Source organism: Megascapheus bottae, chromosome 7, assembly GCF_031878675.1.
Source record: "Megascapheus bottae isolate mThoBot1 chromosome 7, mThoBot2.hap1, whole genome shotgun sequence".
NCBI classification, from domain to species: Eukaryota; Metazoa; Chordata; class Mammalia; order Rodentia; family Geomyidae; genus Megascapheus; species Megascapheus bottae.
This window is the reverse complement of record NC_143515.1, coordinates 3,344,502-3,358,727: the sequence shown is the minus strand read 5'-3', so window position 1 is coordinate 3,358,727 and position 14,226 is coordinate 3,344,502. Positions and strand designations below refer to the sequence as shown.

At 43.8% G+C, this 14,226-nt stretch overlaps 1 protein-coding gene across 2 annotated transcripts in view; it reads right to left on the bottom strand.

The window, feature by feature from the left end:
- Window positions 1–3,922: 3,922 nt before the first annotated feature.
- Fhl2 (four and a half LIM domains 2) overlaps window positions 3,923–14,226 on the bottom strand; it is a 68,234-nt gene continuing 57,930 nt past the window's right edge. For both annotated transcript variants that reach the window (XM_090336077.1, XM_090336078.1), the window contains exons 4-6: window positions 10,117–10,286; window positions 6,336–6,522; window positions 3,923–4,517 (exon numbers count right to left, since the gene is read on the bottom strand). In XM_090336077.1, coding sequence (XP_090192203.1) covers window positions 4,366–4,517; window positions 6,336–6,522; window positions 10,117–10,286 — 509 coding nt within the window. In that variant the 3' untranslated portion in view covers window positions 3,923–4,365. The remainder of the gene's footprint in view (window positions 4,518–6,335; window positions 6,523–10,116; window positions 10,287–14,226) is intronic.

Below are 14,226 nucleotides of genomic sequence, written 5' to 3'. Positions count from 1 at the left end.
CTTTAACAGTGAAATAATGGGTAACTGTGGTGAGGAAAGGGACATGAAACAGAATTCTGAGGTGATGAGGGTTGGCAATGTTAGTGGGAAGCAGTTGCAAATATGAGGACAGACTATGTGTGGTCCTCCTACCACAGGAGAGGCAGAGGCAGGAGGAGTGCTTGTTGGAAGCCATCTCTGTCTCAACCTGTGGGTGTGGGAATATATATAGATAGAGAGTTGTTATAGTCCTGGGACTTAAACTAAGGGTCCAGGCACTATCTCTGAGCTTTTTTTGTTCAAAACTAGAACTCTACCACTTGAGTGATTGCTTCCCTTTTTTGGGGGGGGAGGGGGTGTTAATGAGAGAAAAAAAATATCACTGACTTTCCTGCCCAGGCTGGCTTCAAACTGAGATCTTCAGATCTCAGCCTCCTGAGTAGCTAGGATTATAGGCATGATTAGTCGCACCTGACAGAAAGGTGTTTTAAAGGGTGAATGAATAACAAACAGCAGTAGAGTCCAGTTGAGATGGCTGCATATTACTTTGTTCTTCCTATTGAAGGTGGAACCCACTACCTACTTCCAGTGTGTGGACTGGCCTTGTAACTTGCTTTGATCAGATAAATGCTTCTCTCAAGTTTGGACCCTTTCTCCAACCATGTGAAAAAGCCCTGGCTTCCCTGATGGGAGGACTTGGCCCAGCTGACAGCAAGCATTAGCTACCTGTATTGAGCCTAGCTGTGGCCAACTTTAGTTGCATCGTCCCAAGTGAGATCTGTCTAAATTGCTGACTTAGAATCATGAGTAAAATGAGAGTTTTATTAAGTTCCAAGTGTTAGAGATGGCTGGCTGGCCTGCAGTAAAAACCATACCACCAGATAAGGGCAGAGTGGGCAAGTCCGGATGCCTTTACACACTTTAGAATAGAAAGATGTGTTGGCTTAAGACTGGAAACAGGCAAAGTGTTATAAAAAGTCTTAGATCTAGAGGACCGTAGTTCATAGCCTGGTCAGGTAGAAAAGTTAACTAGTTTACAGTATATCCAAAATAACGAGCATAAAGCTGTTCAAGTGGCAGAGGACCAGCCTTGTAAGTCCAAGGCTCAGTATTGTCCAAAAACAGTCTCATCAAATGATAAACATGTACAGTTTTTTTAGGTCAGTAATTTGAAAATATTAATGTTTCCTCGACTGATAGCAAGAAATTGCCTCTTCTACCTTGTTATATACTTTCTTAAACTTCCTTGTTAAGTAGCCTTAAGACACTAAGATTTACAGGCAAATTGCAAAGATAGTACAAAAGAACTTTCCATGTGCTTCATCTTGACACTTTATAGCCAGGCACTCAGAGGTGTCCTTATGTTAGAATGAGCATTACCAACTACTGGTGAGAATTATTTGTATACTTCAAGTTTCTAAAATAATATGGTAAACTGATATATCAGTTAATGCTGCTTTTGTTCTGCTTTAGCATAGCTAATTTAAAATCTTTTCCAAGTAAGTTTTACCAGGATCCTATGCTTATAGATTGGGTTATGTGTGGCAAGTCAGTGTGTTGAGTAAATGTCAGTGGCTTTACCTAATTTCTGTTGATCTCCAAGGCTCCACTCTACCAACAGCACTAAGTTCCTTCAAAGACATTTCTCTTAAGGTCATTCCAGAGGTGAAATGTTCACTAAGGACACTGAATAAATTGAAGTAGTGGCTCAAACGATGGAAAACCAAATGGGAGTGAAAAAAGATAAGCCAGAGAATGAGGCCCTGAGCTTAAGTACCAGTACAGGCACAAAAAATAAAAAACAACAACAAAACTCTATTGAGAAGCCATAGTCACCATTGTTCAGAAACAGATACTGCATCATGGTAGATTTGAGTTGCTAATCATATTCACTGTCCTCAGAGAAACAGCCTTGTAAGTAAAACTTTCCTATTACTTCAACAATTTGTCATGATTTTGGTTGAAGGTAGACTATTAAAAACTTTACACTATCAGGCTGGGAATTTGGCCTAGTGGTAGAGTGCTTGCCTAGTGTTCACGCCAGGTTTGATTCCTTAGTACCATATACCTAGAAGAAGTCAGAAGTGGTGCTGTGGCTCAAGTGGTAGAGTTCTAGCCCTGAGAAAGCCCAAGGAGAGTGCTCAGGCCATGAGTTCAAGCCCCAGGACTGGCAAAAACAAAACAGAAAAAACTTTATCCTATATGGTGCCACATCTGAATAATATCTACATATGACACTGAGCTAGGTAAAAAATTAGTGTAAACCTCAACATTGTAGAGTGTTAATGGGAAGTAATTATTACAGTGCTTAAAGTTTTTTGTATGTTCAAAATAGAGAAAAAGACCTACTCTGATTTTTAAATGTATGAAGCAATTATGTGGGATTAAAAATTATTATTTTGCAAGACTGGACTGGGACTTGGTACCTGATACCTTCTTTGTTCATTAACTGGTGTCCCACCAAGTGAACAAAGCTTCCAGGTCCTTCCCCCCCGTTTTCTTTTTTTTATTTAAAGAAATTATTAACATTGATTTTTATATCATATTTCAAATGACATGTTTAACAAACAAGTATTCAAGAAGGGAATCTCTATAACCCTCCTTTTTTTTTTTAATTCTTAGAAGACTCCAACTGTAGGCAAAATCTTGAGAACATCAGAATCCAGAGAAGTATTTTACTGCTCTGTTGAAACTCAACAGTGATTTTGGTGACTAATGGAAGAAGTGTTCTAAAGTACATGGCATCAGAGAACAAAACCACATAGATGAACTAGAAAGCAACCTAGTAGGCAGGGAAGTAGAAAACAGGAAAGTCCGTTGTATGATTTTGTGGGCATTTTCAGAGACTTGATTCAGTGGGAGCTAGAGGGACCCCAGTTCACTATCAGGCTGGGAATTTGGCCTAGTGGTAGAGTGCTTGCCTAGTGTACACGCCAGGTTTGATTCCTTAGTACACTAGCTCAGCTACCAACCAAAGATGAAGGGCTTGGAGTCCCTTGCCCAGGATTTATTCCTCTGGCTCAGGCTCTTCAAGCAGTGACTTTCAAAGTTTTTAGCTGCCCTAGATGACCTAGTGTCATTCTTTCTTCACAAGTGCTCATTCCTCATACTCCTGCTTTAGGTCATGTTCCAGTGCTCCAAAATTACAAATAGTTTGTGGTCAGAATAGTTATACCAGGGAAGATAATTCCACTTAACAGAGGAAGTGAAACTCCAAACTATTAATTTTAGATATATCTGCAGTTGTAGTGGAGAACAGGTATGCTGTTCTAGAAGGAAATCTGCAGTGAAAGGGTGGAATTGACTTTCAAAGCAAAAACTCTAGTCCACTATAGATCCAGAAAACCCAGCCCACACATCAAACATTTCCCACTGTAGCCGCCAGTCAAAGAAACTGTGTAGATCTGTGCAAGGATAGATGTATACAGAACGCTGCTGGAGTCGGAGCTCTCAGAATATCAGTTCCACAGCAGCATAGCTGAGTTTTTCTCTCAAGGTTCCAGTTTTCTCTCACTTGCTAGGGTTAAGAATATCAGGATGAGTAAGAGGCCGTGTCTGGCTTCAAGTGGTTCATGTCCTTCACTTTGAAGACAAGGCAGGTCAGTATAACATTTGGGTCCATGCGGACGAGATAGAGGGAGCCCAGCTCTGCCCATGAAAGTAACCTGAGAACCTGGCTTCACTGCCACTGGCCTCCTACTCTGCTGTTCATTTGATGTTCATGCATGAAATGTAGAGCATTCCATCCTGGGAGAAGGAACTTGGGAGGGAGGCAGAGTGTACAGTAAGTACTAAGTTTGAATTAAGATGATGTGATAGAATTTCAGTTAACATCACCCTGACACACCAGAACCTGCACTTTATAAAACAATCTCTAGATCATTTAACAAATCACTATTTACTCTGAGAACCTTAACATCATACACTGCGCCAAACAGAAGAATTTGTTTTGAATAATTTTATTCTAAGTCATAGAATCTTGCTCTGGGTTTTCCATAACAGGACATTACAGAGCTGCAGATACCAACTCCAGAGCAACTTTCAAATTTGTGATGAATGTTAATTGCACTTAAAAAAATTAAATAGGCAGTGAAAGAAAGATGCATTTATAAAGACCATTCAAGAGGGATTTTACACTTGAATTTGTTTTCTTTGACTACAAAAATTCCAAACTATCTCTTCGCACAGGGTTTACAGAAAGGCTTTCTCCCTGGGCCAGAACTAGAACGAAGGATGAAAAGGGTTTCAATAAACATGAAGATAGCTGGGTGGTGAGAGAGGAAAGACTTGAGGTGGCTGGTGAGCATCAGAACACAATGTTGCCTGGTTGAGATAGAAAACATATAAATCGCGTGTGAGACCACGGCTGTGACTTGCATGTTGCCTTCAGATATCTTTCCCACAGTCGGGGCATAGTATGTCATCCCTCTCGGTCAGGAAGCCCCGCCCCACCAAGGACAGGGAGCACTTCTTGCAGTTAAAGCAGTCGTTGTGCCATTGCCGTTCTTCAAAGGAGATATACTTTGTGCCTCCAAGTCCTGTGAATAAGAGAAGAGTTCACAGTAGGTGAAGAGAGGATGGGCAGCGTGCAACTGGGCTTGAGAAAGGTATTCTGGTTTGATGTGGAGTGATGGACACTGGGTGACTTTTTAGTCTCAGCCTATGAGCTGAGAATTTAAATTAGCTACTGTTCAGAGCCTTGAGCTCACACACAGTAAAAGCAGATGCAGAAATGGGCTCTGAAAGAATGGGATAAATGCTATGAAAAAGGGCCTGCTCTACTTGCTTACTTACTGTACTCTTTACTGAAATAAAGCTCCATGAAAATGGAGCAGGTTTCTCTTGGGCCTTTGTTGTGTGCTTCAGGTATGCGTGATTTAACGCAAGAATCGTGACAGGGAGTTGGAAGAGGAAAAGGTTGAATGGCCTCATTCAAAGGAGAGATAAGGGCAAGGAAGGGGCTGCTTGGCTCTGCAAAGGGCCAATTCGGAGGAGCTAAGGAACACAGGTGGATGGGAAAAGGGGTACAGGAAAGTAGCTATGGAGGAAGATGGGCTGCTGACGCAGGAGATCTATGAAGTGCTAGTGCTCAAAAGACACTTTTTGTTTTTGTTGTTTTTCTCCCCACCAGTACTGGACTTTGAACTCAGGGTCTTGTACTTCCAACTGTTTTTATCTTTCATGGCTGGTGTCTATCGCTTGAGCCATGCTTCCAGTCCAACATTTTGCTGATTAATTGGAGATAGACACTTATGGAATTTTGGGGGCATCCTGGGTTGGCTTTGAACCACAGTTTCAGTTTCAGCCTCCTGAGTAGCTAGGATTACAGATATGAGCCACTAGAATCTACCTTTTCATTGGAAAGGGCAGAACCCAAGGCCTCATACATTCATGACCTACTCCGGAACTACATCCCAGGCTTGAACTCAGGGCCTGGGCACTATCTCTGAGCTGTCTTGCTCATGTCTAGTGTTTTACCACTTGAACCACAGTTCTACTTACAACTTTTTGGTGGTTACTTGGAAGTAAGAGTCTCGTGGACTCTCAAGTTGGTTTTGAATCATGATATTTGGATCTCAGTGATTCCTGAATCTGTCTTCTGAGTAGCTAGGATTACAGGCATGAGCCACTGGGGCCAGGCTACCTCCAATACTTTTTTGTGTATATGCTGGTCTTGGGGCCTGAACTCAGGGCCTAGGCACTGTCTCCGAGCTTTTGTGCTGAAAGCTAGCACTTGAGTCACATACCCACGTTTTGGCTTTTTGGTGGTTGAGATGAGTCTCAGATACATTCCAGCCCAGGCTTGGGTTTGAACAGCGATTCTTAGTTTCAGCCTCCGTAGTAACAAGGCATAAGCCACCAGTGCCCATCTTGCCTCTATTCTTTTTAACCAAGACAGTAACTCATTTTGACTGCTAACTCATGTTTGGTGACTAATCTCCACCAAAAGTGTAAAAAAGCTAAGGGACAATGCCAAGGTTCTGAGTTCAAGCCCAAGAACCAGTGTATGTGCGCACACATTCACATACACACACACACACACACATTGCCACAAGACTCTTCTAAGAGCCAGCTTAACTGCTGAACCTGAAAAGGCCAGTTTTCACAGTGCTCAGCAGGCTGGTGACCAAGTGGGCTAGAGGGGAAAGGGTCACCTGCTGATGTCCATGTAAGGTATACAGGAGAGGAAAGCAGGAAGGAAAAAGACATGCTGGGAACAGCTTCAAGGAGAACTGGAGGGAGGTTTCCGGATACCAGTACCACCACAGGCTATTGTATAGGCCAAGTTCAACCTTCAGACATTTCCATGAAGCATCAGATGACCCATGCCTGGTGGGTCTCCTCAGGCCACTCACCGCTAATGGGGTTGGTACACCCAGCGCACTTCTTGGCATACAAGTCACAGAAGCAGGTCAGGCAATAGGCAAACTCATCCCGGGCTGTGAAGCGCTGCCCTGACAGCTGCTTCTTGCAGGCTGTGCACACGAAGCACTCCTTATGCCAAGGCTGATCTCGGTAAGTAACACCTCCCATGGTGATAGGCTGGGGAGACAAGCAAGAGTTAGGGTGGTTGTACCCTCACCAGGTACCTTCTGCCTCCACTGGCAGAATTGGGTGATGCCTGAACTTCACTCAGAAAATATCCAATTTGTTCAGACATGAAGAAGCTGTTCTATAATCCTTGCCTCCCATTAGAATCCATCCATATACTTTTTCTTAAGCCAGTACTAGGGCTTGAACTCAGGGCCACTGTGCCCTGCATTAGCTTTTTCTGCTCAAGGCTCTGGCTCTTGAGCCACACTTCTACTTCAGGCTTTTTTGGTGGTTAAATGGAGGCTCACAGACTTCTCTCCAGGCTGACTTCAAACTGAGATCCTCATATCAGCCTCCCTAAGTAGCCAGGATTACACATGCTAAGCATGGTTCTTAGCATTTTTTGTTTTTGTTTTGAGTCATTCTCTTTATTAATGGCTTCTTAAATTGTCAACTTCATAATCCTTTAATTTATGAAATAGGGAATGCTTTAAAAATAGACATATCTCCATTTTTTTTTGTGGGTCATGGGGGTTGATCTGGGCCAGCCTAAACGCTGTCCCTGAGCTCTTCAGCTCTAGGCTACCACCCTACTCTTGAGCCACAGCACCACTTTGCTTTTTCTAGAGGTTAATTAGAGCTAAGAGTCTCAGTTCCTTTTATGCCGGGCTAGCCTTGAACCTTGATCCTCAGATCTCAGCCTCCTGAATAGCTAGGATTATAGGTGTGAGCCATCACCTAGCTCTCCAAATTTTTAAATTTAAATTTTATTTACATAATTTACCTAAGTCAGGCAATGAGTACATTTTCCCTTGAACACTGTTACTCCCTCTCTCATTTTTTCTCTCATTTTCTCATTTTTCCCTTTTGGAACCCCCTTGGTCCCCAAGTTGTAAAGTTTATTTCCAACCTAGTGTCACTGCTGAATTGGTTCACCTTTTGTCCCCACATTTCTGTGATTTTTCCTTCCCTTCTCCAAATCAGATACATTTATTTACAAGACAAAGGGTACAGAAATAGCTTTTGCCGCTTAGCTCTAACACTTGAGACACTTCTGACTTTTTCTGGGTTAAGTAGAAAGCCTTTAAGTGAAGATGAGAGATATACAGGTTTGTCTGCCCAGACTGGCATTAAGCCCAAATCCTCAGATCTCAGCCTCCTGAATAGCTAGGACTACAGGTGTGTAATCTAGTGCCTATCTCTAAAGTTAGTTTTTATCTTCATTAAAATGAGGGATGAACAATAGAGTAAGATCAGGTGAGGTTCAGCAATGAAAGAGGAGTGGAAACATCAAGTCCACATGTGGTTTGAACTTTGGCAGCACCTTGTCACTCCTTAGGTCCTTAATAAAGTAAGATGTATTATTTTCATGGTACAGAGAAACAAACATATCTAGGAATTTACCAGTGACTTTCCCAAGAATGAATTCATAGCTAGCTAATGAAGACCAGAACTAGAATTCAGCACTACCCCCCCTCCCCCCAGCCTGTGTTCTTGTCATTAACAGCCTGAACAGGTAGGCAGGATGGCAGAAAGGAGGGCTGTAGAGTAGACATCCTTGGATCTTTATGAGAAAAAAAGGAACATAGAAGAGAATTCCTAACAGTAAAGTATAGCATATCCCTTTAGAATGAGGAGAAAAGCTTCCTGTCAGTGTCTGGAGGGGAGCTGTGAAAATGATTTTGCTATTAATTTGGCTTATTAAAATCCCACAAAACCATGCAAGTTAAGAGGTACATTTTAAGAATACCTGTCTAGCCAGGTACTGGTGACTCATGCTTGTAATTCTAGCTATTCAGGAGACTGAGATCTGAGGATCCCACTTCAAAGCCAGCTTAGGCAGGATAGTCTATGAGACTCTCATTCCCAGTCAACAAGCAAAAAGCCAGAAATGAAGGTGTGGTTCAAGTGGTAGAGTGCCAGTCTTGAGCAAAAAAGCCAAGTGGGATCATGAGTTCAAACCTCAGTGCCAGCACAGGAAAATAAAAAGGGTAGGGGTGAGCAAGGGTATGAGAAATCAACAAAGCCACCAACTACCTGAAAACTATCACGGTATAGAAGCTATGTGTGCCATCTGGCATAAGAATGGTGGAAGAATACCCATCCCAAACAGCCAGCTACATTCACCGCTGGTGACCCCCAAAGAGTTTAGACTTTTGCTTTACAGGCTCACAAGTGCAGAGAGCACACTGAAGTTAGGTGTAGATCCTCGGGGCACGGGACACATTCAGGTGAACCAGATGCCCTGCCCGCTGTATTTCCTGAGCTTATGGATGTATTCAGCCTCACGAGCGTCTCCACCACAGAACACCGCTGCTGTGCCCAAACCTGAAGTTGCTCACCACCCCAGAAGAAGTGGAAGAAACTGAGGCATATGGTGCAGGAATAAATTTCACATAAGACAAATGTAGAGGGAGCTCAGCTTAAGAACTGGCACAGATGCCAAGGAACAGAGACCCAAGGAGACATGCCAGCCTTGGAGCTGCATTCGTGAGTAACAGAGATCATGGCGGGAAACCAGGCCGCCCTCTGAAGGACTCCTGCCAGGTGTGACAAGGTGTTCTGCAAGTGTGCATCTTTTTTCTTTAACCCAACAGACATGACAGAAGTGGCTCATCTTCAAGCCGGTCATCTCATAAGGATCTGTCCCCTCTCCCTGGGGCAGTCTCTCTCCACTCTTCTCTCTCCACTCTTCTCTCCTGTCTTCTTGCCACCACCGCCACCGCCGCCTCCTCCTCCTCCTCCTTTCTCACCCCATTTTCTCTCCCCATATTCCTATCCCCTCTTTTCCTATCCACCCACTCCCTTCTGTCTTTGTCTCCCCTGCGAGAGGGTGGGGAGTGGTTAGGCTGCTTACTGGGCCTTGAACTCAGGGTCTGGGAAAATCTTAGCTTTTTTTTTTTTGCTCAAGGCTGGTACTCTACCACCTGAGCCACAGTTCAACTTATAGCTTTTTACAGGTTAAGTGGAAAAAAGAGTCCCATAGACTTCGTTGCATGGGCTACTTTAAAACCCCAGTCCTCAGATCGTAGCCTCCAGAATAGCTAAGATTATAGGGACAAGCCACCTCCACCTAGCCTGTTATTCCCTGTCAGCTTAACAAAGCTTTGGGAACAAAGGTGCCATCTAGCATCAGGTCATAAGAGTGACATGATATTTGGAATGTTCTAGAAGAAGGCAGGTGAAAGGATTTTTCTTGCAAAGCAACACAACACGTATTTCTTTGAAAGAAGAACCAGAGTACAGATCCAGGTCATAAAATGCACAGAAGGGCTGGGAGTTTGGCCTAGTAGTAGAGTGCATACATGAAGACCTGGGTTCGATTCCTCTGTACCACATACAAAGAAAAAGTGGTGCTGTCGCTCAAGTGATACAGCTCTAACCTTGAGAAACGCCCAAGGACGGTGCTCAGGCCTTGAGTTCAAAGCCCCAGGACTGGCAAAAATAAATTAATAAAATGCACAGAAGCTCATGAGAGTAGAGGCTCACTTTCATCCAGTGATGCAAACAGGCAGCCTATTCTTCATAAGGAGACGTGACCTAGGACCGTGGAGACACACAGACCAGGACAAGCCAGGCCCCAGGGAACATGGCGATACATACCTTTTTGCACTGAACACACTGCAGGGCGTATTGCTTCTCATAGCAGGGCACGCAGAAATTCTCATTGTCTTTAGGGATGAAACTCTTGGTTCCAATGGGCTGCTGGCAGCGGTGGCAGATGAAGCAAGTCTCGTGCCAGCTGCTGCCCTTGTACTCCATCTTGCGAGTTCCTGCAGTCAGAATGAAAACAGAACAACTGCTATCCCTGACTTTGAGACTCAAGCAAGTCTCTCCAGCTCTCAAATGTGGGGTGCAGGCTTTGTCTTTTGACTCAATGCTGTATACCTACCTCCTGTGCAGGTACCTAGGACACACTTGACACTTGGTGGTTAAATATTCTTTTTTTTTTTTTTTTGCCAGTCCTGGGCTTGAGCTCAGGGCCCGAGCACTGTCCTTGGACTTTCTCAAGGCTAGAGCTCTACCACTTGAGCCTCAGCACCACTTCCGGCTTTTTTCTATGTATGTGGTACTGAGGAATCGAACCCGGGTCTTCGTGCTTGCTAGGCAAGCACTTTAACCACTAGGCCAAGTTCCTGGCCCCGGTGGTTAAATATTCTTAGGAATATTAATTAAAAGAAGTCTTGATTCAGCATTACAAAATGGAAAGTAGAATCTGGCATAGCTCAGCCTAGGCCTTCTGGGGGACAACTTGACATAAAGGGACTAGAGTAGACCTCTAATTTGTGGTTTCCATGGCCTCCGAGCAGTCTCACTCTGAAAATATTAAATGGCAAGTCCCAGAAATAAAATATCCAAATAAATAAGAAACAATTATTCTTTGTGTGTGTGTGTGTGTGTGTGTGTGTGTGTGTGTGTGTGTGTTTGTGGTTGTGGGGCTCAAACTCAGGGCCTGGGTACTGTCCTTGAACTTTCTCAAGGCTAGAATTCTACCACTTGAGCCACAGCACCACTTCCAGCTTTTTCTGTATATGTGGTACTGAGGAATCAAACCCAGGGCTTTGGGCATGCTAGGCAAGCACTCTCCTACTAGGCCATGCTCCCAGCCAGCCCTTCCTGAGCTCTTTTGCTCAAGGCTGGCATTCTATCACTTGGAGCCACAGCTCTACTTCCAGTTTTTGAGTAGTTAACTGGAGATAAGAGTTTCACAGGGACTTTTCTGCCTTGCTAGCTTTGAACCAGGATCCTGATTTTAGCCTCTTGAGTAGGTAGGATTACAGGTGTGAGGTCGCCAGTGCCCAGAGCCAACTATATTTTAAACTGAACCATTCTGGTCAGTGTGAAGAAATGTCATGTTGCCTTGCTCAGTCCTGTCTGAAATCTGGATCATCCATTTGTTCAGGGTATCCACATGATACATGCTAGCCACCGATTAGTCACTTAACTACTTGGCTATCAGATCAATTAACCATGGTATCTCACTGCCTGTTTTCATATAAACCTTACCTTACCTAACCTGTGGGATTGGACTCTACACGTTTCCAGGCATCACGGGGAATCTGGGAACAGATCCTCTATGGGTGTGGAAGGGAGGTCTCGTTGCATGTTCCTGATGCACTTTTGTTAATAAACATGTCCTACATGATGGAAGTGGCTGGAGAGTGGATGGATTATGGAACTTCTACACTTGTTTTAAGCAACTGGTTACACCAAGTGGTGGGTCAGGACCACAGGGTATCATATGCCACTACTACCATTTGATATGCTTCCATCATTCATTCCTCCAAGTTAGGCAAGTCCCAGAGAAGAGAAACACTTTCTGGCTCCCATCAGAATCACCACCTACTTTGGCTTATAGCAAATGCTCATTTGTTAACTGATATTTATCATACTCCACATCTCCCTCCCCACCTGAAATGTAGGCATATTTATAGAAAGAGCTAATTTAAGACAGAAGATTACACACACATGTATACACACACACACACACACACACACACACACACACACACACACACACACACACTGTATAAAGCATAAAGACTTGAGGAAATGAATGTGGCAGGAAACAGAACAACATTTCTCTCATGGCTCAGGGCTAGTCAACTAAGTACAGCCCATGGGTCAAAATCCTATCTGTATTTTCAGTGGTTTTATTTATTGTGGCTTCATTATTTGATGGGGCTGTTTTGTGGTATGAAGAATGGAGCCCAGGCCTCTAGCATACCCAGGCATGTTCTCTGCTACTGAGCATGCCTCCAGCCCTCCAGCAACCCCCAGCAAGGAAGTCTCATCCGAGAACTGCTCCACCTAACCCATTTACTTCCACTGTCTATGGCCTTTTCACAGTACAATGGCAGAGAAGTTGAGTCATTACATACTGTTATGCACTTGTACAGAGTAGCTCTGGTGAGTTGTGACAGAGACTGAAAAGCCCCAGACAATCTGGGGGTTCTTTTGTGTTTTGAGACAGGGTCTCCCTCTATAGCCATAGCTGGATGGAACTTGACATCCTCTAGCTTCCCACTCTTGAGTGGTGGACTCAAGTATGAACCACCACTCCTGGCTCATATAGTACTTAATGGAAAAATTGTACAGCAGTGGCCTTACACAAGAGATGGGGGCTGTGTCAGGAGGGGCACACATATAAGACTTCAACCAGGAATAGAGTAATGAGGCTGAAACGAGATTATGTGCTCTAGACCAGAGCAGCACACAGCATTTGCAAGCCTACAAATTAGTCATTAGCTAGAAATCCAAACATAATAGAGAGGATCCAAACCATTAACTTAAGACTATATTCCAGCTGGTTAAAAAACAGGAGCATTCTATGGGGAATTTAGGAATGTGTTGAGAATTATTGTATGATTATTTTGTTAGGTATCATTCTTGAGCCACTTTCTCAAGTGTCCAATACCAGACACTCAGTCTCCACCACACATAGGTGTCCAGAAAATATACAGGATATGTGTGGATATTTGAGTCTGTAACCTCAAAGCTGAGGTGACAATCTGGAATTTAATCCTGGAGGGATGAATTCGGAAACGAATACTAGGAATTCAAGTAAAAATGACAGAAGGGGTTTAACACACATTTTAGGATGGTTTTCCCAGGGTTTCTTTACCTAGGTATGCCTTTATCACTTGTTGCTTTAATATCTGACCTTCACTCTGATCAGGCAAGCCAGAAACCAGAGGATTGGATTATTCACAAGGAAGAAGTTATGGTCTTAACTACAGTGCATTCTCGGTGTGCTGTGAAGTATGTCATATCAACATTTATGCTAGGAAAGTCTCCCCATAGCAAAGGCACTAGACACGCAGACGGATTCACAGAGGCAATTCAAAAACTACTGAGTTCTGGGACTACAGTCCTGAAGCTATTATACAATGTTGCCAGCAGGGGGCAGGAGAGCACCTTCTGCTAAAGTAATGTGTATCCTTTAGTCTGGTGAGTGGAGGAAGTGGTGTGATTCTGAGTTATCAGGTAGGCAAGGAAACAGAAAGCTAGCTAGGTGAAGGGCTGAAGAATGTGATTCAAAGCATCTGTGGAATGACTTCTCCTAAGGAGTTGACAAGAAGCGCGCGCGTGTGTGTGTGTGTGTGTGTGTGTGTGTACTGGGGCTTGAAGTCAGAGCCTCGCATTCTCACTTGGCTTTTGCACTCATGCTGCCATGCCTCCAGTTCACCTTTGTTTCTGGTTAACTGTGCTATTTTCTGCCTAAGCTTGACTTCAAATGGTGATCTCAACCTTCTTTGTAGTTAGAACAGGCATGGCTAGCAATGGTTTGATAAAACTTTGCCTCTTCTTCAAGAAACTGACCTTTGAGGGCTGTGAGGTTGATGAGGAGGTTTCTCTTGAGACATGTCTCTTGTCATAAACCTAAATTCATTTGAAAACTATGCCAACAAAAAAGCTCAGAGTCAGCACCAAGACCCTGTATTTAAGCCCTAGAATGAGTTAAATAAAAATCACCAGTGTAAAACACCCCCAAAGATTCCCTTCGTTTCCATTATCCACCCACAACCCTTCTCCAGAAGTCCAGGATCGATCCCTAGCCCCTGCTTTTCAACCTCTTCAAATCTTCTCTGCAGCTTAAGGAATAACCCTGGAGTGTCAATTCTAGTGTCTGAGGCCACAGGGCTCTGAACTGGGAAGTCCCCACTGTGGTCTTCAGCTATGGACTGGTTGCCTGGGGCTGTGTGACTCAGT